This window comes from Pongo pygmaeus, chromosome 19 (assembly GCF_028885625.2).
Source record: "Pongo pygmaeus isolate AG05252 chromosome 19, NHGRI_mPonPyg2-v2.0_pri, whole genome shotgun sequence".
Classification (NCBI taxonomy): domain Eukaryota; kingdom Metazoa; phylum Chordata; class Mammalia; order Primates; family Hominidae; genus Pongo; species Pongo pygmaeus.
Window position 1 is genome coordinate 21,924,861 of NC_072392.2, and position 22,064 is coordinate 21,946,924.

At 46.1% G+C, this 22,064-nt stretch overlaps 1 protein-coding gene across 1 annotated transcript; it reads left to right on the forward strand.

The window, feature by feature from the left end:
• The first annotated feature begins 380 nt into the window (after positions 1-380).
• On the forward strand, positions 381-20,968 carry LOC129017525 (transportin-1-like). The gene is given in 6 exon segments (XM_063657032.1): positions 381-426; positions 650-1,479; positions 1,481-1,522; positions 1,525-3,606; positions 7,056-7,221; positions 20,754-20,968. Coding segments are annotated over 6 exon segments (3,381 nt in total).
• The last annotated feature ends 1,096 nt before the right edge of the window (positions 20,969-22,064 follow it).

Genomic DNA, 22,064 nt, shown 5'->3' on the forward strand with positions numbered 1-22,064 from the left:
CAATGTAAACTAGCTGAAAACAATAAGCTACATTTCATCACCAGTTATCATGCTGAGGAATCACTAAAACCATATCTAAATAATTCTCTTTTTAAAAAATAACTCATTTCCCCTCACACACACACTGCAAATAGCACACATTTCAAGAATGAATGTGATTTCAAGCATATATCTTAAAGCAATTTAAACCAACAAAATGTAAGAACTTGGCAAAATCACTTAGATAATATCTAATTAGAATCCTCTTTTAAAACGACAGGAAAGTAAGTAAATAATAAGCAAATAAATAAGAAAGCAAGTAAATGAGAAAACAAATAAGCACGTATATAATTAATAAGTAAAAATTTAAAAATCAATCCCTTTGCAAGCTGCAATAATTAATGAGGTTGTCACTAACCAATCAGACCATTTACATCAAGCACTGTGGTGAGACAGTCTTTCAGTTAGTAAAAGAGTAAACAGAAATGGCGAAAAACTAATTCTTCACAATACTAGGATTTAGTTAAATTTAATTCATTTTATAGGTGGGTAACTATCCATAGACCTTGAAGTTCTGAAAATACAGAGTTAAAGTGAGGGAAAGCTTTCTGGAATCAATCATATTCTAGTTATTGCTTAGTTGACTCATTGTGACATGCTTCCAACCTAGGCATCAAACGAGACGCTTTAGAATACACCTCAAGTCGGACTCAGTCTGGTCAGCTCCTTGCGCTCTGCGGCCGTGGCAGCAGCAGCAGCAGACATCGGCGGCCGGGCTGCCAGGAGCAGTTCCACCGGGTTTCACTGTCCCAGACTTCCTTTGGGGCACTCCAGCAAACCAAGGTGGAGTATGAATGGAAACCTGATAAGCAAGGGCTTCAGCAAATCCTGCAGCTATTGAAGGAGTCCCAGTTCCCAGACACCACCATCCAGAGAACTGTGCAACAATTCTAGAAACTGGAACAACTTAATCAATATCCAGACTTTAGCAACTACTTGATTTTTGTTCTTATAAAATTAAAATCTGAAGATGAACCCACAAGATCATTGCATGGTCTCATCTTGAAGAATAATGTGAAAGCACATTTTCAGAACTTCCCAAATGGTGCAACAGGCTTCATTAAAAGTGAATGTTTAAATAATATTGGTGACTCCTCTCCTCTGATTAGAGCCACTGTTGGTATTTTGATCACAACTATAGCCTCCAAGGGAGAATTGCAGAATTGGCCTGACCTCTTACCAAAACTCTGTAGCCTGTTGGATTCTGAAGATTACAACACCTGTGAGGGAGCATTTGGCGCCCTTCAGAAGATTTGTGAAGATTCTGCTGAGATTTTAGATAGTGATGTTTTAGATCGTCCTCTCAACAGCAGGATTCCCAAATTTTTACAGTTCTTCAAGAACAGTAGTCCAAAAATAAGGTCTCACGCTGTTGTATGTGTCGATCAGTTTATCATCAGGACTCAAGCTCTGATGTTGCACATTGATTCTTTTATTGAGGAATCTCTTTGCATTGACTGGTGAGCCAGAGGTATGGAAAAATGTGTGTGCCGAGCACTTGTGATGTTGTTCGAAGTTTGAATGGATCGCCTGCTCCCTCACATGCGTCATATAGTTGAGTATATGCTACAGAGGACTCAAGATCAAGATGAAAATGTGGCTTTAGAAGCCTGTGAATTTTGGCTAACTTTAGCTGAACAGCCAGTATGCAAAGATGTATTCATAAGGCATCTTCCCGGGTTGATTCCTGTGTTAGTGAATGGCATGAAGTACTCAGATATAGATATTATCCTACCTAAGGGTGATGTTGAAGAAGATGAAATGATTCCTGATAGTGAACGGGATATATGGCCACGTTTTCACCGATCAAGGACAGTGGCTCAGCAGCATGATGCAGATGGAATTGAAGAGGAAGATGATGATGATGATGATAATGAAATTGATGATGATGATACAATTTCTGACTGGAATCTAAGGAAGTGTTCTGTTGCTGCCCTAGATGTTCTTGCAAATGTGCATCATGATGAACTGCTGCCATATATATTGCCCCTTTTGAAAGAATTACTTTTTCATCATGAATGGGTTGTTAAAGAATCAGGCATCTTGGGTTTAGGAACAATTGCTGAAGGTTGCATGCAGGGCATGATGCCATACTTGCCTGAGCTTATTCCTCACCTTATTCAGTGCCTCTCTCATAAAAAGGCTCTTGTCCATTCCATAACGTGCTGGACTCTTAGCCGCTATGCACACTGGGTAGTCAGCCAGCCACCAGACACGTACCTGAAGCCATTAATGACAGGATTGCTAAAGCGCATCCTGGATAGCAACAAGAGAGTACCAGAAGCTGCCTGCAGTGCCTTTGCTACCCTAGAAGAGGAGGCTTGTACAGAACTTGTTCCTTACCTTGCTTATATACTTGATACCCTGGTCTTTGCATTTAGTAAATACCAACATAAGAACCTGCTCATTCTTTACGATGCCAGAGGAACATCAGCGGATTCAGTAGGACATCATTTAAACAAACCAGAATATATTCAAATGCTAATGCCTCCACTGATCCAGAAATGGAACATGTTAAAGGATGAAGATAAAGATATTTTCCCTTTACCTGAGTGTCCATCTTCAGTTGCCACAGTGCTGCAGTCTGGCTTCCTTCCATACTGTGAAGCTGTGTATCAGCATTGTGTAAACCTAGTACAGAAGACTCTTGCACAAGCCATGCTAAGCAATGCTCAACCAGATCAATATGAAGCTCCAGATAAAGATTTTATGATAGTGGCTCTTGATTTACTGAGTGGCCTGGCTGAAGGACTTGGAGGCAACATTGAACAGCTGGTAGCCCGAAGTAACATCCTAACACTAACATATCAGTGCATGCAGGCTAAAATGCCGGAAGTTCGACAGAGTTCTTTTGCCCTGTTAAGTGACCTCACAAAAGCTTGCTTTCAGCATGTTAAGCCTTGTGTAGCTGATTTCATGCCAATATTGGGAATCAACCTAACTCCAGAATTCATTTCAGTCTGCAACAATGACACATGAGCAACTGGAGAAATCTCCATTCAAATGGGTATAGAGATGCAGCCTTATATTCCTATGGTGTTGCACCAGCTTGTAGAAATCATTAATGGACCCAACACACCAAAGACGTTGTTAAAGAATTCAGCAATGGCAATTGGTCGTCTTGGTTATGTTTGTCCTCAAGAGGTGGCCCCCATGCTACAGCAGTTTACAAGACCCTGGTGCACCTCTCTGAGAAACATAAGAGACAATAAGGAAAAGGATTCATCATTCCATGGAATTTGCACCATGATCAGTGTGAATCCCAATGGCATAATCCAAGATTTTATATTTTTTTGTGATGTTGTTGCATCATGGATTAACCCAAAAGATTATCTCAGAGACATGTTCTGTAAGATCCTTCATGGATTTAAAAATCAAATTGGCGATGAAAATGGGAGGCATTTCTCTGACCAGTTTCCTCTTCCCTTAAAAGAGCATCTTGCAGCTTTTATGGTGTTTAATGTAATACCCTTAAGCTGCAGTCCCAAAATTACGGGTCCTTCAGTCTTGGAGACTATGAGGGAGCCTCTGCACCCAGGGAAAATGCTACCCTTTATGGGGGGATGGGTAAACCAGTAGGGAATACAGTACAATCCCAGCCCTACTGGGAGGGCAGGAGGGAGGTGTTGCCATCACTGTATTAAGTTGATGCTGGGAAACGTTTTAACATCTGGAGGCTTTGTGGGTGGAAATATGTCTCCAGTTACAACTCCACAGTGGATGTGAAGAGGGGGAAAAAAAAGAAGAAAAAGAAAGAAAGTGTGGCTGGGCGCAGTGGCTCATACCTATAATCCTAGCACTTTGGGAGGCTAAGGCAGATGGATCAATTCAGGTCAGGAGTTTGAGACCGGCCTGACCAACATGATGAAAAAATACATCTCTATTGAAAAAATACACGCACACACACACAAAATCTAGGCATGGTGGAGGGCACCTGTAATCCCAGCTGCTTGGGAGGCTTAGGTGGGAGGATCACTTGAACCTGGGAGGTGAAGGTTACAGTCAGTTGAGATCATGCCATGGCACTCCAGCCTGGGCAACAGAGCAAGACTCCTGTCTAAAAAAAAAAATTAAAAAAAAAGAAAGGAAAAAAAGGGATGGGGGGAATGCTTCATTAATGCAGATTGTTTAAATACATTGTGATTAATCCCTACAACCAAACTCTAAAGATCTATCTTAAAGAACAAGGCACCTCTCTGTGTACTGAAATGTACTGCATGTACATTTGTACTGAAATATAAGCATAAGCAAGTATGTGCTCTCTATGTATGTGGAAAGAGTCCGTAATGCGTTAAGAGGAGAAAGCGTGCATTAAAGGAGGTATTTCCCATTTTGGAGGCAGGGAGGAAAATATGGCGTGCATGTGTGTGAGAGAGAGTGCATTAGAATATGCGCAGAAAACACATCTGCGAAAGCATAGCACAAATGCTTACTAATGGAGAGCAGGTGTGCTGGCCAGCTTCTACTCTGTCCTGTGTTTCCATTGTGTTCGACTTACTGTTAATGACCTCATGTGACTTTTGTAATCCTAGAGAGTGGACAGCATGTGTGAAGGTCTGAAGCAATAGAATGCATTTGGGAAAATACTAAAATTGGCCCAAAAAGGAAAAAAGGATGGCAGGAAGAGATGAGAGTGGAGAGGAAGGTGGCAGGCAGATGGCCCAGGGTAGCCCACACTCTACCAAGGAGTGTGGGGTTCATCCCGGTGCAGCAGGCTTTCTTTGTCCTCACTGGCAGCTCCTCTCAGTCTCTGAGGCTGCCTCCTCATCTTCTGCCCACATCTGACTGTGGGAGTTTCTAATCTAATCCCTTAGGAGGCCATCAACTTTACTTAGGGCTGAAGAATGTCTCATTCACTCAATAAATATTTACAAGCCCAGCACAGTGGCTCACGCCTGTAATCCTAGCACTTTGGAGGCCAAGGCAGGAAGATCACTTGCATCTAGGAGTTGGAGAGCAGCCTGGGCAACATAGAAAGACCCCATCTCTACAAAAAATAAGAAATTAGTCGGGCCTGGTGCTGTGCACCCGTGGTCCCAGCTACTTGGGAGGCTGAGGTGGGAGGATCCCTTGAGCCTGGGAAGTCAAGGCTTCAGTGAGCTGAGATCTTGCCACTGCACTCCAATTTGGGCAACAAGCAAGACCTTGTCAAAAAAAAAAAAAAGAAGGAAGGAAGGAAAGAGAAGAAAGAGAGAAAGAAAAGGAGAGGAGAGGAGAAGAGAGGAGAGGAGAGGAGAGCAGAGGAGAAAGAAAATATTCATAAAGAGAAACTGGGATCCCACAGGCTCAGTCCTGATGAGGGTGGTCCTGCTTCCTCATCTCTTCTCTGTCTACACTGTCTCCTGTGACACCATCCATGTTCCTGGCTATATAAAGCATCTTCATGTGCCTCTCCCATGTCCTTTCTCCTGCTTGGTCTCCCTCTAAGCACAGACTTGGGAATATAACTGCCTCCTTGGCACTTTCATCTGATAGGCATCTCACATCAAAAACTCAAATCTGGCTTATAGCCACCCACCAACCTGCTCCTGTTTTAATCTTCATCTCAGTAAACAGTGCTACCATCCACCCAGTTGCCCAGGCCAGACACCTAAGAGTCTTCTTTTTTTAATTAATTTATTTATTTGAGACAAAGTATTGCTCTGTCGTCCAGGCTGGAGTGCAGTAGCACAATCTTATCTCACTGCAACCTCGGCCTCCTGGGTTCAAGCAATTCTCATGCCTCACCTCTGGAGTAGCTGGGATTATAGGCGTGTGCCACCATGCCTGGCTAATTTTTGAATTTTTAGTAGAGATGGGGTTTGCCATGTTGGCCATGGGTGGTCTCAAATTCCTGGCCTCAAGAGATCTGCCCACCTCAGGTTCCCAAAGTGCTGGGATTACAGGTGTGAGCCACCGTATCCAGTCTATTTTCACTCTCTTAATGATGTCTTTGAAAGTGCAAAAGCTTTGAATTTTGAAGAAGTCTAATTTATCAGTTTTATTATGATCTATCTATAGATCTATACATACAGACATTTCCTGATTTACAATGGTTCAACCTAACAATTTTTGACTTTACTATGGTATGAAAACCATATACATGCAGCAGAAATCATGCCAAGTACCCATAAAACCATCCTGCTTTTCACTTTCAGTACAGTATTCCATAAATTATGTGAGATATTCACCACTTTATTATAAAATAAGCTTCATGTTAGATGATGTTGCTCAACTGTAGGCTAATGTATGTGTTCTGAGCATGTGTAAAGTAGGCTAGGCTAAGCTATGATGTTTTATAGGTTGTGTATTAGATGCATTTTTAACCTGATATTTTTAGCCTACAATGGGTTTTTTGGGATGTAACCCCATCATAAGTCAAGGAGCATCTGCATATAATTTTTTGTGTGTGCGTATATTTTTAAAGTCTAGCTGACAGGATTTGGTAATGAATTAGATTTCAGGTAGAGAAGAATTAAGAATGATTCCAGTGGTTTTGGTCAAGCAAATGTCTAAGATGGGGGAAGCCTACAAAAGCAGGAAGTTGGGGATGGGGGATCAGGAGCTCTGTTCTGGGTGCACGGAGTTTGAGCTTGTCTGTTAGAAATCCACGCAGAGATGCTGAGAGGCAGGTGGCATCTGGAGTTCGGAGTCATTGGATAGATTAGGTGGCTGAGTGAGGTTGCAGAAGACCAACAGGGGTGAGAGGGTGGATTGAAAGGAGGAGAGAATCGAGGCCTGCCCAGGGCCTCTGCACTTAGAAGTTAGACAATGAGGTAAACCCAGCAGGAAGATGAGAAGGAGTGGCCAGTGAGGTGCAGTTAATCTTCCTGAACGTCAGTTTCCTTGTAATAACTAGGCAGCAGTCATTAATAGTATTTCCCTCATAGCATGATGGTGAGGTTCCTGGAATGTGTGCTAAAAGTGCTTAGAGCAGTGCCTTGCTCATAGGAGCTGCTCAGCGCATGTTAGCTAAAAATGAGAATCTTCTCTCTAAACCTTCTAAAGAATTGTCAAACCTTGCCTGCTGGCCGTAGCTATCAGGAGAGAAAATCTACAGAGAAACTTGGAGCCCACCTCAGCCAGGTGGCCTGGGCACTGTAGGATGCCAGCTGCTCAAGGGGAGGACTGGGCACTGCACTGAGTCTGCTGCCCAGAGCCTGGCACCATTGGGCTGGCTGAGGCACATTGCCAAGCCAGCAGGTTTGTGCAACAGACTTGGCTCCCAAAAGGGAGGCCCAGAAGGCCCAGACACCCCCAGGAATAGGGCCTGGCTGAAGACTGTGATTAAGGAGGTGAGAGTTTCAAGTCTGGTAATTTTGCTATTAAACAGAAATGTGACTTCATTTACATTCCTGAGCCTTGAAGCCTGGACTTAAAGATTAATCCCCAGTGGGTGAGGCTGGGTACCAGAACTGGCTACATAATTTGCAGAGCCCACTGAAAATGGAAATGTGGATCTCTTGGTCATGTGTCATGAGGGATGTCAAGGCAGTTATAGCAGAGCATTAAACCAAGTGTGGGGCCCTTAGCACCAGGGCCCTCTGTGATTACACAGGTCGTAGGCCCATGCAGCTGACCCTGTCTTGCCCTGCCTGATTTCCATCCACAACGATGAAGGAGGAGAGAGTCTGGAAGGTTGAAGAGGGAGGCACTAGACACTCGTGGGTAGAGAGACCGCTGTGGCTACAGTGTGGAGAATGGGTCACTGTGAGCAGGAGTGGTTGCAGCTGTTGGAGCTTTATGCTGAGATGGGATGAGGTCTGCTCAGATGGGTGGGGAGGGGACAGGAGAGGAGTGGGACCCTCTCTCTGGGGAGGTTGCCCTGCAGCTTCCTGTTTCTCCCTGTTTCCTGCTCATTGGGCCTTTTCTGCCTTCTCCTCAGGAATTCTCCTGGGACTGCCATTCTGGGATGTGCATATTCTTTTATTCTACTCCCTTTTGTAGAGAGGGAAGCTTCCCCACTGGTGTGGGGCTGAGAGCAGATTCTCCCCCATTGACAGAAACGAAGACACCACAACCCCTCCCTCACGGCACCATTGCTATCCCTTCAGGAACTGTGGCTTGAGATGTCCTGTTGAGTCACTTCACACCAGCCTCTCACTGGCAACCTTTGAATGTCTATGACATTCAAAGACAGAAAAAGTAGGCCAGGCGCGGTGGCTCACGCCTCTAATCCCAGCCCTTTGGGAGGTCCAGGTGGGCAGATCACCTGAGATCAAGAGTTCGAGACCAGCCTGGCCGACATGGTGAAAACCCGTCTCTACTAAAAATACAAAAAAAATTAGGCAGGCATGGTGGTGGGTGGCTGTAATCCCAGCTACTTGGGAGGCTGAGGCAAGAGAATCACTTGAATCCAGGAAGCGTAGGTTGCAGTGAGCCGAGATCATGCCACTGCACTCCAGCCTTGGCAACACAGTGAAACACCATCTCAAAAATAAATTAATAAAAGGGAGGTTCTCTAAAAAAATTCTTTATAAGTTGCATTATTCAATTCTGTCTTTGTGAAAATTAAATCAAACTTAAAAAGTTATATTGTACTTCTTCTGTCTGATTTGTTTTTTGTTTTTTTTGTTTGTTTGTTTGTTTGTTTTGTTTTGAGACGGAGTTTTGTTCTTGTTGCCAAGGCTGGAATGCAATGGCATTGTCTCAGCTCACTGCAACCTCCACCTCCTGGGTTCAAGCAATTCTCCTCCCTCAGCCTCCCAAATAGCTGGGATTACTGGAGTACACCACCACGCCCAGCTAATTTGTGTATTTTTAGTAGAGTCCAGGTTTCACCATGTTGGCCAGGCTGGTTTCAAACTCCTGACCTCAAGTGATCTGCCCACCTGGGCCTCCCAAAGTGCTGGGATTACAGGCGTGGGCCACCACATCAACTTTTTTTTTTTTTTTTAAGAGATGCTAGAAGTGTGGAATTTTATGTGAAATCTCCCAATTTTCAGAAGTTGGCTTACATTTTTAAAACAGTTTATAGGACAAACAAAACAAGTTTGCAGACTGGAATTGGCTGCAGGCCACCAAGTTGCAGGTTCTGACAGCTCCACTGTCACTGGGAGGCATCTGGAGCTGATTCCAAGCTGCTACCCCTAGCATCAGGAAGCATCAACTGCATGTTCACCCTCCAGCTTTTGGCTGCCACACGCCGTGTGCTCTAGTTACATGCTCTGACCCACCATAGATGATGGTGGCTCTCCCCAAGGCCCAGAGTCCGTGATGGGAGCGTGACATGGTGTCAGTGAGCTTCAGCAGAAAGGGGTCTCCCTCAACAGTGCAGCGAAAAGCAACAAGAGTTGGGGTGGGGACGTGGGGAACAACATGCTCACATGCAGGGCTCTGAGCTCTGTCCGCTCTGCCTAATTGTTCTTCTCTTGGTCATTGGACAGCCCCAGCCCCTGCAGTTCCTGCTCTCCTCAACAGGGCTGCCCAGGTGAGAACCGGACCCTGTCTGCTAGAACACTTTACCTTCCCAGATGCAGGATTAAATACCCTGGCATCACACAGTGAGGATGTTATTTTCAAGTGTCTTTCAACCCTTCTGATGACCTCGAGAAGAAAGGCCAGGCCAGGTGTGGTGGCTCAAGCCTGTAATCTCAGCACTTTGGGACACTGAGTTTGCAGGATCGCTTGAGCCCAGGAGTTTGAGACCAGCCTGTGCAACATAGTGTGACCCTGTATCTAAAATAAATAAATAAATAAATAATTTTTTTAAAAGAGAAAGGCTCAGGTTGGTGCCAGTAACTCCTCTCTACCGGTGTTGATTGCATTTTTTTTTTTTTTTTTTTTGAGACAGAGTCTTGCATTGTTGCCCTGGCTGGAATGCAGTGACTCACTGCAACCTCTGCCTCCTGTGTTTAAGCGATTCTCCTACCTCAGCCTCCCAAGTAGATAGGATTACAGGTGCCTGCCACCATGTCTGGCTAATTTTTGTATTTTTAGTAGAGACGGGGTTTCACAATGTTAGCCAGGCTGGTCTTGAACTCCCGACCTCATGATCCACCTGCCTCAGCCTCCCAAAGTGCTGGGATTACAAGTGTGAACCACCGCATCTGGCCGCATTTTTTTTTAAGAGATGCGGGTCTCTTTTTGTCACCCAGACTGGACTGCAGTGGCTATTCACAGACACAATCATAGCATGCTGCTGTGTGGAACTCCTGAGCTCAAGCAATCCTCCTGCCTCAGCCTCCCCAGCAGCTGGGACTACAAGTGCACACCACCACCCCTGGGTCTGATCTCACTTTTAACACAAAGAGGGCAGGCTTCAGACTCAGAACTTTGGGTTGACCACATTATCCATCTGGAATATAATAGCAGTTGAGAGGGAAGCAGGCTCAATTCAATCAGGCTGAGCACCTGCATTCTTTTAATTATGTACATTGCAGGGACAGAGCAGGTGTGTGGATTCTGGAGCAAAACAATGGGAGACTGTAAGTGAGTATTTTAGCTTTTTCTTCCTGATACCTTTATATACACCTGCAGAGGTACCACAGCAACCTAGCAGTGATTGCCTTCCTCCCCCCACCTTTTTATGTGGTAAAGTATACAGAATATAAAAGTTATCATTTAAACCATTTGGAAATGTACAAATTACTAGCATTAAGTACATTCACACTGTTATGCAACCGTCACCACCATCCATCTCCAGAACCTTTTCATCTCCAAATGAAACTCCCATTAAACACTAACTCCCCTTTCACCAGTCCCCTGAGTCCATGGGGGACACCAAGTCAGCCCTCAGCCCCGCTACAGGTTCCTGCACCTCCTGGAACCTCCGTCTCCTTGTTGATAAGGGAAGTGGGATCTTGCTACTTGGCAGGCTTGTGGTGATGACCAAATCAATGAAGCGTGTGAAGCACTTTGCACATCAAGTTAATGTTCAAAGCCTGATGGCTGCCCTCATCTGGCCAGGATCTGCACCTCCCTTCCAGGATCACTAAGTCCATTCCCAGAAGGGAAGGCTGTGCATTGATTGCAGTGACCCGGTGATGCCTTCTTGCCAGCCCACATGAGCTCTGTCTGGCAAAGCATCACATTCAATGCTCGCAGCATGTGGACGGCCTGTGACAACACTCTAGTTTCCAGTGTGAATGTAGATTTCCACCTCCCGCCCACATCCCACCTTTAAAATTGTTGGTTGTTATTTCAGTCAGTTTCTAGGCTGGGAGGCAGAGCCTCATTGAAGAAGTAGACACACCCTTCTCAGTCACCTTCTCATCACCAAGTAGGAACTGAGCATCTACTATCTTTCTCCCTTGAGCAAATGGCTGGACAATACCCCTCAGGAATAGAGCTCATCAGAGGGAGGGTGTGGGAGGCCTGGGTTCTGAATCTTACCCATCTCTCCTTTGTTGGGGTATTGAGCAAGCCTTTAGTGTGGAAGGAAACAGGTCCCGAGGTGTGGATGAAGTGGCCTGGGATTTTCCATATTTCTGTAACAGCACAACTGTCACTGCAGCCAGGTCATTTATGATGGCTGCTGGGAAGACACTGAGAAGCAGCTGCTACCTGTGGAAAGAACTGTAGGATTTTAGTTGATGAGAACCACTGAGGGATATGGCTGCCAAAATAATAAAATAATCTTAGGTCACATCACTAGTGGTAGAGTGTGTAGAAACAAGGGAGGTGAAAGCCCACACTGCAGTGTGTTGGTCAGATTCCTTGGGGGACAGGGTCTAGGTCTGGGCACATGCCAGGAGGCCTGGCCAAAGGGAGAGATGGTCACTGACTGCCTACTACGTGGCAGGATCATGCTAGGTGCTTTACATGTGTTCTCTTATTTCACATCAGGGAAGTCGTGAGAAAATATCACCCCCACGCACAGAAGGGAAAACTGGGGGTTACTGCAGTGAAGTAGCCTGCACAGGATCATCCTGCCTGGAAGTGAAGGAGCTTGGAATTACGGCCAGGCCTGGCTGACTCCCAAAGTGTGTGCCCTTGGTGGACACTGGGGCTCCCCTAGAAGCTGGCGTTCCACTCTTTCATACCATGTTACATTCTTCTCTGGGGATCCCCAGATACAAAAGAGAATGGACTCAGTGTTCCTTCCTGTCAGCAGAGCAGCCCCCACCCCTCATTCCCTGCCACCACTCTGGAATCGGCCCTGGGTGAGAGTCAGTTGATAGGACTAGGAGCTGAGCTGTGCCATTCTGGGCTTCCCACCCCCCCAGGCACAGAAAACAGTGATCAAAATGAAACCACTTGGCAGAACCCTCCTCACTCCCTAGGGACAGAGTGCAGTCACCCAGGCCCATGTTCCCTGCAAAGACGTTGAGGTCCATGAAAGTAGGTCCATCCCATGATGGGGCATCTGAGAAGAGAGGTGGGGTGGTGCCATGGTGAGCAGCACAGACTCCATTGCGGGACTGCCTGGGCTGAGTCCTGGCTCTGGCACTTTGCCGCTGTGTGACTGTGGGCAAGTTGCTTCACCTCTCTGTGCCTTTGTTTCTTCCCAGGTAGAATGGGGATTATTATTTGTACCTGCTTCATAAAACTGACATAAAGTTAAATGTAAGACACCTAGAATGCTGTACAGCACATAACCAACTACACTAACTTTAACAAAAAATCTTGGCCAGGCACGGTGGCTCACACCTGTAATCCCAGCATTTTGGGAGGCCGAGGCGGGCGGATCACCTGAGGTCAGAAGTTCGAGATCAACCTGGCCAATATGGTGAAACCTTGTCTGTACTAAAAATACAAAAAATTAGCCGGGCGTGGTGGTGGGTGCCTGTAATCCCAGCTACTCAGGAGGCTGAGGCAGGAGAATCACTTGAACCCTGGAAGGTGATCTTGCAGTGAGCTGAGATGGCGCCATTGCACTCCAGCCTGGGCGACAGAGCGAGACTCTGTCTCAAAAAAAAAAAAAAAAAAAAATCTCTATGCACTTCCTCCTTGAAGCCATGTAGCCCAGCTGTATATCCATCTTACCCTTTGGAATATGAGCTGCTTAAGGCTGGGACTGCGTCCAATTCTCTCTGTACCCCAGTGCCCAGAGGAGTCCAGCACTTACTTATTGTCTGTGGCAGGCACTGAATTTTCCAAATATTTCTGGTCCCAGGTGTTCTTTCAACCTCTTGCTGCCTCCTGTCTAGAGGTGAGGTCTCTTTCCCCTCCCCTTGAGCCTGGGTGGTGCTCATGTGATTGCCTCAACAAATAGAATGTGGTGGAAATGGCACTGGATGACTTCTGAGGTGAGGTTATAAAAGGGATGTAAGTTCCACCTGGCTCTCGCCGGGAATGCTCACCCTTGGACTCCAGCCACCATATTGTGGGGAAGCCCAAACCATGTGGAAAAGCCACTTGCAGGTGTTCTAGTCAATGGCCTCAGCTAAGATCTTAGCCAAGAGCCAATATTAAGTGGTAGACCTGTGAGTTAAGAAGCCTTCAGATATTCCAGCCCCAGCCTCCGGGCCACCTGACCGCATGCCAAGTGGAGCAGGGGCTGCTGGGTATGGGGGAGCCAAAAAACTTGGGAGCCAGGCTGCTATTATCGCCCTTAGCCTGGTTCCACTGCTTCACACATGCATGGCCCTGGGCATGTCTCTGATTCTTAGATGTGTCCATTATTCAACCCAGCAAGGGCTGTTGGGAGCTTGATCAGAGGTGCCAGGCAGAGAGCGATCTGGTATCTGGTAAACACTGGTTTCTTTCCTGGGGAGGGTTTACAGTGAATGAAGGGAGCTTTGTTCTCTGAATGCACAGTGTGAAGGATGAAAGAAGAGCACCAGGGTGGGCCAGCGACAAGAATAACATGGGCTGGGGCCAGAGGCTGCAACCAGGCCAGGTGCGACCTCCATGAGGCAAACATCGCTACCTGCCAGCTCATCATTTGTCCTTCCCAGCTAGTCTAGGAGCCGAACCCAGAGGCAGGTTCATCGAGGAGCTAATACAGCTTGAGCTTCAGGGCCCTTCTCTGCGTGGGCAATGTGTTCACATGCTCACAGACTTCTCTATTATTTGCAAAAGTTAAAATGTTTTCAATGGACTGATGCTACCATCTTCTTCCACTCCAACTTCCCCTCCAGCACACTTCCTCTTCAGTCAAGCGGTGGTGGAGAGGCCATGTACATTTTGGGGATCTTGCTAAGGAGTTGAGTTGGGCAACATTTATTGTAGGTTTAGCAGGACACGTCTATGTGGTTCACAGCCACTTCCATGAATGACTCAGTTATTCCCAGCTGTTAGGAATGGCTTCTAGAACACTTCTCTGCCAATTGCGCCAACCCACCTGGATCCAGATGCAAAGATGCAGGGCCAGAGGGTCCAAGGAGCACCATGAAGGAACATGTCCCGTGGTGCCTGGCACCCAAAGTACGTGGGCAATGGAGAATAAACAGATCAATGGAAAGACAGAATGGTCATTCTATTTTCTTTATAGAAAATATGTTAAACCCTGGCCAGGCACGGTGGCTCATGCCTGTAATCCCAGCACTTTGGGAGGCCGAGGTGGACAGATCACTTGAGGCCAGGAGTTCAATACCACACTGGCCAACATGGTGAAAGCCTGTCTCTATTAAAAATACAAAAATTAGGGCCAGGCGCAGTGGCTCACTCCTGTAATCCCAGCACTTTGGGAGGCTGAGGGGAGCAGATCACCTGAGGTCAGGAGTTTGAGACCAGCCTGGTCAACATGGTGAAACCCCATCTCTACTAAAAATACAAAAATTAGCGGGCCATGATGGTGGGCACATGTAGTCCCAGCTACTTGGGAGGCTGAGGCAGGAGAATTGCTTGCACCCAGGAGGCAGATGTTGCAGTAAGCCAAGATCTGGTCTGGGTGACAGGACAGAGCAAGACTCCATCTCAAAATTAATTAATTAATAAAATTAAAATAAAAAAAATTAGCTAGGCATGGTGGTGTGTGCCTGTAACCCCAGCTATTTGGGAGGCTGAGGCAGGTGAATTGCTTGAATCTGGGAAGCAGATGTTGCAATGAGCCGAGATCATGCCACTGCACGCCCACTGCCTGGGTGACAAAGTGAGACTCTGTCAAAAAAAAAAAAAAAAAAAAGTTAAATCTTCATCATTTGAAGGAGCAATCAAAGAGTATGCTGAAGAAGTAGGACAGTTTTAAAATATTAGGCAATTTTTTTTTTTTTTTTTTTTTTGAGATGGAGTTTTGCTCTTGTTGCCCAGGCTGGAGTGCAATGATGCAATCTCGGCTCACTGCAACTTCCGCCTCCCAGGTTCAAGTGATTCTCCTGCCTCAGCCTCCCAAGTAGCTGGGATTACAGGTGCCTGCCACCACGCCCAGCTAATTTTTGTATTTTTAGTAGAGATAGGGTTTCATCATGTTGGCCAGGCTGGTCTCAAACTCCTGACCTCAGGTGATCCACCCGCCTTGGCCTCCCAAAGTGCTGAGATCACAGGCGTGAGCCAGCACGCCCGGCCACCTTTCTGGATTTTAAGATGTTTGAGGTGTTTGTCAAATTTTTAAAAATCTGTAATCTGTTTTGATTTCTTTGTTTCTTCTAAATAAATATTTACTTCAGTACCTGGCTTTGTATTCACAAATTTGTACATTTTCTTGTTTCCTTTTTCTTTTCTTTTTTTTTTTTTTTTGAGACAGTGTCTTGCTCTGTCGCCCAGGCTGGAGTGCAGTGGCACGATCTCGGCTCACTGCAAGCTCTGCCTCCCAGGTTCGTGACATTCTCCTGCCTCAGCCTCCCAAGTAGCTGGGACTACAGGTGCCCGCCACCATGCCCAGCTAATTTTTTGTATTTTTTTAGTAGAGATGGGGTTTCACGGTGTTGGCCAGGATGGTCTCGATCTCCTGACCTCATGATCCGCCCACCTCGGCCTCCCAAAGTGCTGGGATAACAGGTGTGAGCCACTGCGCCGGGCCAATTTTGTACATTTTCTTAAAGAGAAATTGCAAAGGCTTCCGGACCCACGAAACCTGGATATGCCCCTAACAGAACCCCAATTTTGTTTAGGGTGACAATATCCCTAATAAGACTGCTTTTCAGTTTCCCTTGCAGTTATGAGTAGCCACGTGAATAAGATCTGGAAATGAGGTGAAGTTGAATTGCATGGGACCTCCAGGAAGGCTTCTTAGAGGGAGCCAGCTAACTTGTCTGAGAGGAGGAGTGCCCTTTGCCCCTCCCCCTTGTTCTCCTTCATGTTGCCTGGAATACGGATGTGATGGCTGATGCTCCAGCAGCCATTTTAGTTCATGGAGTAACAAACTAAGGGTGACTCAGGAGAAAATATAAGGAGCTGAGTCCCCAGGAAGAGTGGGGCTGCCACCCCAGGCCTGAATGGCTGACCACCAGCCTTTTTCATATGAGAGAAAAACAAACCCTTCTATCTTGTTCAAGCCTCTGCATTTGGGGATTTTCTGTTCAATGCTCCCAAAAGTAATCCTCAACTGTACAATGATCCCTTGAGAAAGTCACTTCCCCTCTCTGTGCCTCAGAATCGCCATCTAAAAACTGAAATGAGGCTGAATGACTACACTGGTGCTTCTAATATTTCAGCCAACCACATGCCACATTTCTGAATGTTCCTGTGTCCATGTGCCATCAACACTAACTATTTAATTAACATTCTTCTTTAAATTGATCTGTACTTCAAATTTTTTATTAATACCTTTTACTAACCCCAGATTGCTGTTCTAACATTTCTGCAAAGATATGTCTTCAAATCTTGATTTTAAAAAATAACATTTATTTTTCAAAGAGGCATGGGATTTGTTCTCTTTTTGTTTTTTGTTTTTTTTTTTTGAAACAGGGTCTTGCTCGCTGCCCAAGCTACACGATCTCAGCTCACTGCAGTCTCGACTTTCCACTTTCAAGCAATCCTCCCACCTCAGGCTCTGGATTCGCTGGGACTGTAGGCATGCACTACCATGCCCAGCTTATTTTTTATTTTTTATAGAGACACGGTTTCACCATGTTGCCCAGGCTGTTCTTGAACTCCTGGGCTCAAATGATCCTCTTGCCTCCTAAAGTGCTGGGATTGCAGGTGTGAGTCACAGCACCCAGTGGGATTTGTTTTTTTATGGTCATTTCAGTAAGCAACATGTTGACATGAGCAATTTGGATGACTTTCTCTGAATTACGTTACTGTTTTATACACACGGTATTTTTGGAAGTTGGACACTGGGGAAAGTCCTGGTGGATTTATAATTTGTGTAACTCCACAGGAAGTTTCACAGGGCTCTTATTTCACTATGAGTCTATTCTAATGTTGACCCTATCACAGGCCTTATTTTATATAAATGATGCTTCCCTCAGAAGATTGGGACTCACTGTTCTGGTTCACCCACTCCAGTCAAAACTTGAGGGTCTGAAGTTTAGGCTGTACCTCTGGAATTTGTCTTTGTTCACGAAGACAAAAAATGCTTAAATCACTTTGATCTGAGTAGCTCCATGGGGTCTGATTAACTCCACATGGGTGCCAACTGGACTGTCCCACACTCACTCCCACTCCCATCACAGTGTTTTATTTTTTATTTTTGTATTTTTTATAGAGACGGGGTTTTGCCATGTTGCCCAGGCTGGCCTTAAACTCCTGAGCTCAACTGATCCCCCCACCTCGGCTTCCCAAAGTGCTGGGATTATAGGCATGAGTCACTGTGCCTGGCCCCATCACAGTGTTGTATATTGGGTATTTCAGAACCTCTTGCCCACAGAGAAATGGGCAGATGGGACCACACTATAAGAACTGATTGTATGTGCTCAGAAATGGGATCATGGGCAGGGTGCGGTGGCTCACACCTGTAATCCCAGCACTCTGGGAGCCCAAGGTGGGTGGATCGCCTGAGGACAGGAGTTCAAGACCAGCCTAACCAACATGGTGAAACCTTGCCTCTATTAAAAACACAAAAATTAGCCGGGTGCAGTGGCAGGCACCTGCAATCCCAGCTACTTGGGAGGCTGAGGCAGGAGAATTGCTTGAACCTGGGAGGCAGAGGTTGCAGTGAGCTGAGACTGGGCCATTGCACTCCAGCCTGGGCAACAAGAGTGAAACTCTGTCTTAAAAAAAAAAATGAAATGGGATTATGGTGCACACATGGTTGCCAAAGAGACTAGGTGTCTGCCAGGGAGTGGTTTCACATCAGATGACCTGCTGTCTCTGTGAAGTTAATATTGTACCATGGCCTTATCCAGGCCTGCTGCAGTTCTTTACTGTGGGTAATAGGAAGAAGTGAAACAGCACTTTTCATAACACAAATGGCCAGTTACTTGGCCTGTCTGTCCTACTGCCACTGCCCAGGCTCAGAGCTGAGTGTGAGTCTCAGCTGGGTGTCTGCACTGCCTCCCAGACAGCCTTCTGCGGTTTGTCTTACCTCCTCCAATTCCTCCTCCTCTTTACCACCTGAGTATTTTTATAACACAAAAAACCTGCTTTCTTATTCCTCCGCTTACAGCCCTTCAGTGACGCTTCGCACTGCTCAGGAGAAAGTCTGCGCTCCTTTGCTGGAACACGAGGGCCTCCAGATCAGTCGCCTGCCCGCTTCTCCAGACCAGGCCCCTGCTGCTTCTCCAGCACCCGGTGTCTAAGCTCCTTGGCCTGCAACACGAGGCCTCCAGACTGGGACCCTGCTGCTTCTCCAGCACCTGATGTCTAAGTGCCTCTTTCTTGATGTCTGCTCTTCAGTCACAAGGAGCTGCTCATCTCTCCCTGAGGACACACGTGCACAAACACACACACACCACACACATGCACACACAAGTGCGCACACACAGAGGAGCGTGCTCTTCTCCTTCTCCCTGCGGTCCCTGGAATGCACCATCTGTCCTAAACCAAAGGCCCACTCCCTCTCTGAAGTCCACCCTGGCCTCACCAATCACAGGTCCGATATGCAAAAACACAGAAATAACTTATAGAGTGCTCACTCTGCGCCAGGCACAGACTTAAGTGCCTCACAAGCATTAGCTCTTTTAATCCTCACAACAACCTTATGAAATAGGTTCTGTGATTAGCTCCATTTTATAGATGAGGAAACTGAGGCTTGGAGATTTAAAGTAACTTGCCTGGTTTCACTCAGCTGCCATCCCCCTTTTCTCCCCTCAGAACATTGACTACATTTCCTTCATAGCGTGTTAGTGCATTTAATAATTTTCATAACCACCAACTCTAATGATGTATGGTGGGAAAGGTCAATGCCCTCTTGGTCTGTGGTCCCCACAGCCAAGCTCAGGGCCTGGCACCGAGAAGGTGCTCAGTAAATGCTGTGACTAAAGCACTGGTCTGTGTTTCTTCAAGGAAGCTCTTTTTCTTGCATTAAAATCCTCTTGGCTCAGAAGTGGACTCATGGGAAGGGCTATGAGGCTTGGGCCGCAGGGTCCTTCCCTTGTGTGGGGCCCCTCTAGCAATGCACACAGATGCTCATCTAGTTTTGTAAAGTAAAATATTATTTTTTGGCCAGGCACGGTGGCTCACGCCTGTAATCAAGCCTTTGGCAGGCCAAAGTGAGAGGATCGTTTGAGCCCAGGAGTTCGAGACCAGCCTGGACAACATGAGGAAACCCTGTCTCTACAAAAAATATAAAAATTAGTTGGGCGTGGTGGTTTGCACCTGTAGTACCAGCTATTCGGGAGGCTGAGGTGGGAGTCCTGGAGGTGGAGGTTGCAGTAAGCAGAGATCATGCCACTGCTCTCCAGCCTGGGTGACAGAGCGAGACTCTGTTTCAAAAACAAAAACAAAAACACAAAAAAGAAAAGAAATTATTTTTCTTGAAGATGCCCCCTATATTTGTAATCTTTAGGGCCCACAAAACCAACATCTGTGTGAGAAGTTGTTGAAAATGCAGATTTCAGCTGGACATGGTGGCTAACACTTATAATCCCAGCACTTTGAGAGGCCAAGGCAGGAGGATCACTTGATCCCAGGAGTTTAAGACCAGCCTGAGCAACACAGCAAGACTCTGTCTCTACAAAAAAGTAAAAAATTAGCCGGGCGTGATGCATGTCACTGGTCCAAGCTACTTGGGAGGCCGAGGTGGGAGGATCTCTTGAGCCTGGGAGGTCGAGGCTGCAGTGAGCCGTGACTGAGCCATTGCACTCCAGCCTGGGCAACAGACCGAGATCCTGTCTCAAAAAAAGAAAAAGAGAATGCACGTTTCTAACCCTACTCCCAAGCACCCAAATCTTGGAAGATTCTTGTCTTACCAAAGTCTGAGCACCACTATGCTAAATGTTTCTTCCCTACCCCAGTGATTTTTCTATTTGCTTTAGGGCTCAAAAGAGAGTCACTGCAGTGGTGGAGTCAGCTATTAACCTCTCTCTTTTCCTGGAAACCAGCTGATGCCTGTAAGAGGGGTTTCCTGAGCTCTCTGAATAACTTCAATTTGTTCTTTTTGGGCCAAGCCCTGTGCTGCCTGGTCCTGCTGATGAGAGTTCGGCTAGAGGGAGGGGTGCGGAGGGGCCTGGGCTGGGGGACCAACTGGGGGGCAGCCTGCAGCCCTGAACCCTAATCCTCATCACTGTCCCTTCTCTGCCTCATAAAGGTGTTCTTGCTCTTTTTTTTTTTTTGTCTCTTTTGTAATTTTAATTGAAGCAATCCTATTTTTTTTAACTCTCTCTTATAAGCACCAAATTTTAATATCTAAGTCAATTTTTGGGGAAAGAAACACCATCAAGATCTTCCCTCCAGCGAAACAACGATGTTCACTCCTCCAAATATCCAAATTGAAGATCTACCAAAACAAAAACAAAAACAAAAGCCCACAGAGAAATAAAAAGGAACAAAAATCACATTCTAATGTTCTTGCTCTTTCTCCTTTCTAGCCAAGCCTCCTCCCTCCACATACGTGTTCTCATCCAGATCAGTTTCGATTCCCGCTAGTGGAAAGCAGGCTCAGGCCGCTAGTGGAAAGCAGGCTCAGGCAGAGCCACTGCGCAGAAGAGCCGGCCTGAGTGCAGGCGGGGCTCCGGGAGTCACCCCCAGACGCCGGCTGCCCTTCATTGTCCTCCCCATGACGCCGGTGCCGGAGCCCACGTGAGCCTTTGCCAAGGAGAGATTCAGAGACATGAGCAGAAGAGCTGGAAGAGGGACTTCTTCAATAAGGCAGCAGGAGGGTTTGGCTGATGGAAGATGTTTCCCGGAAACCTGTTCACGCTCCACCCTGAAAGCCCCAGGGCCGTGAGAGTCAGCCAGGCCGCCGAGGCCGTCCCCTCCAGGCTGCAGGATGATCCGAGAACTTGTTCTCCTCAGCACTGTGTAGGTTTCAGCTTATGAGTTCTGTCCATGTTTTGTGAGATTTATAGCTAAGTATTTAATTTTTTGAGTGATTATAAACAACATAGCAGTTTTAATTTTAGTGTCTACTTGTTTTTTATTACTATATAGAAATACAATCGGTTTTCATATATTTATGTTGCATCCTGTGCCCTTCTAAACTCACTAGTTTTGGAAGCTGTTTTTTTTTTTAGATTCCTTAAAATTTTATATAGGGGCAATCATGTCATTTAAAATAGGAACAGTTTGATAATAATCAACCTGTATGCATTTTATTGTAAGAAAATCCCTAAATGCTGGGATTACAGGTGGTGAGCCACCGTACCCAACCAGAAACTTTTCTTTTGGTGATTTCAGATGAACTTGACTTTTACTGTAATTATACCTAAAGTGTTTGTAAACAATTGTTTAGAACTTCTATTTATCATAGACTTTTGAGTTTATTCTTTGGATCACATAGTAAGACTTTTTTTGTCTTTAAAGTTATAAATCTCTGTATGCACTTTGCTTTTCTTAATTAAACATAATCCAAAGTAAGCTGTGACTTATTTATTTATTTGAGACAGGGTCTCGCTTTGTCACCCAGGCTGTGGCTGGATCTTGGCTCACTGCAGCCTCAACCTCCCAGGCTCAAGCAATCTTCCCACCCACCTAGGCCTCCCGAGTAGCTGGGACTACAGGCATGCACCACCGGGCCTAGCTAATTTTTGTATTTTTTGTAGAGACATGGTTTCTCCATTTTGCCCAGGCTGGTCTCAAACTCCTGGACTCAATCAGTCCTCCTGCATCGGCCTCTCACAGTATTGGGATTATAGGCGTGACTTTGCCACCATCCCCGATTTATTTTTTTCAACAGGCAG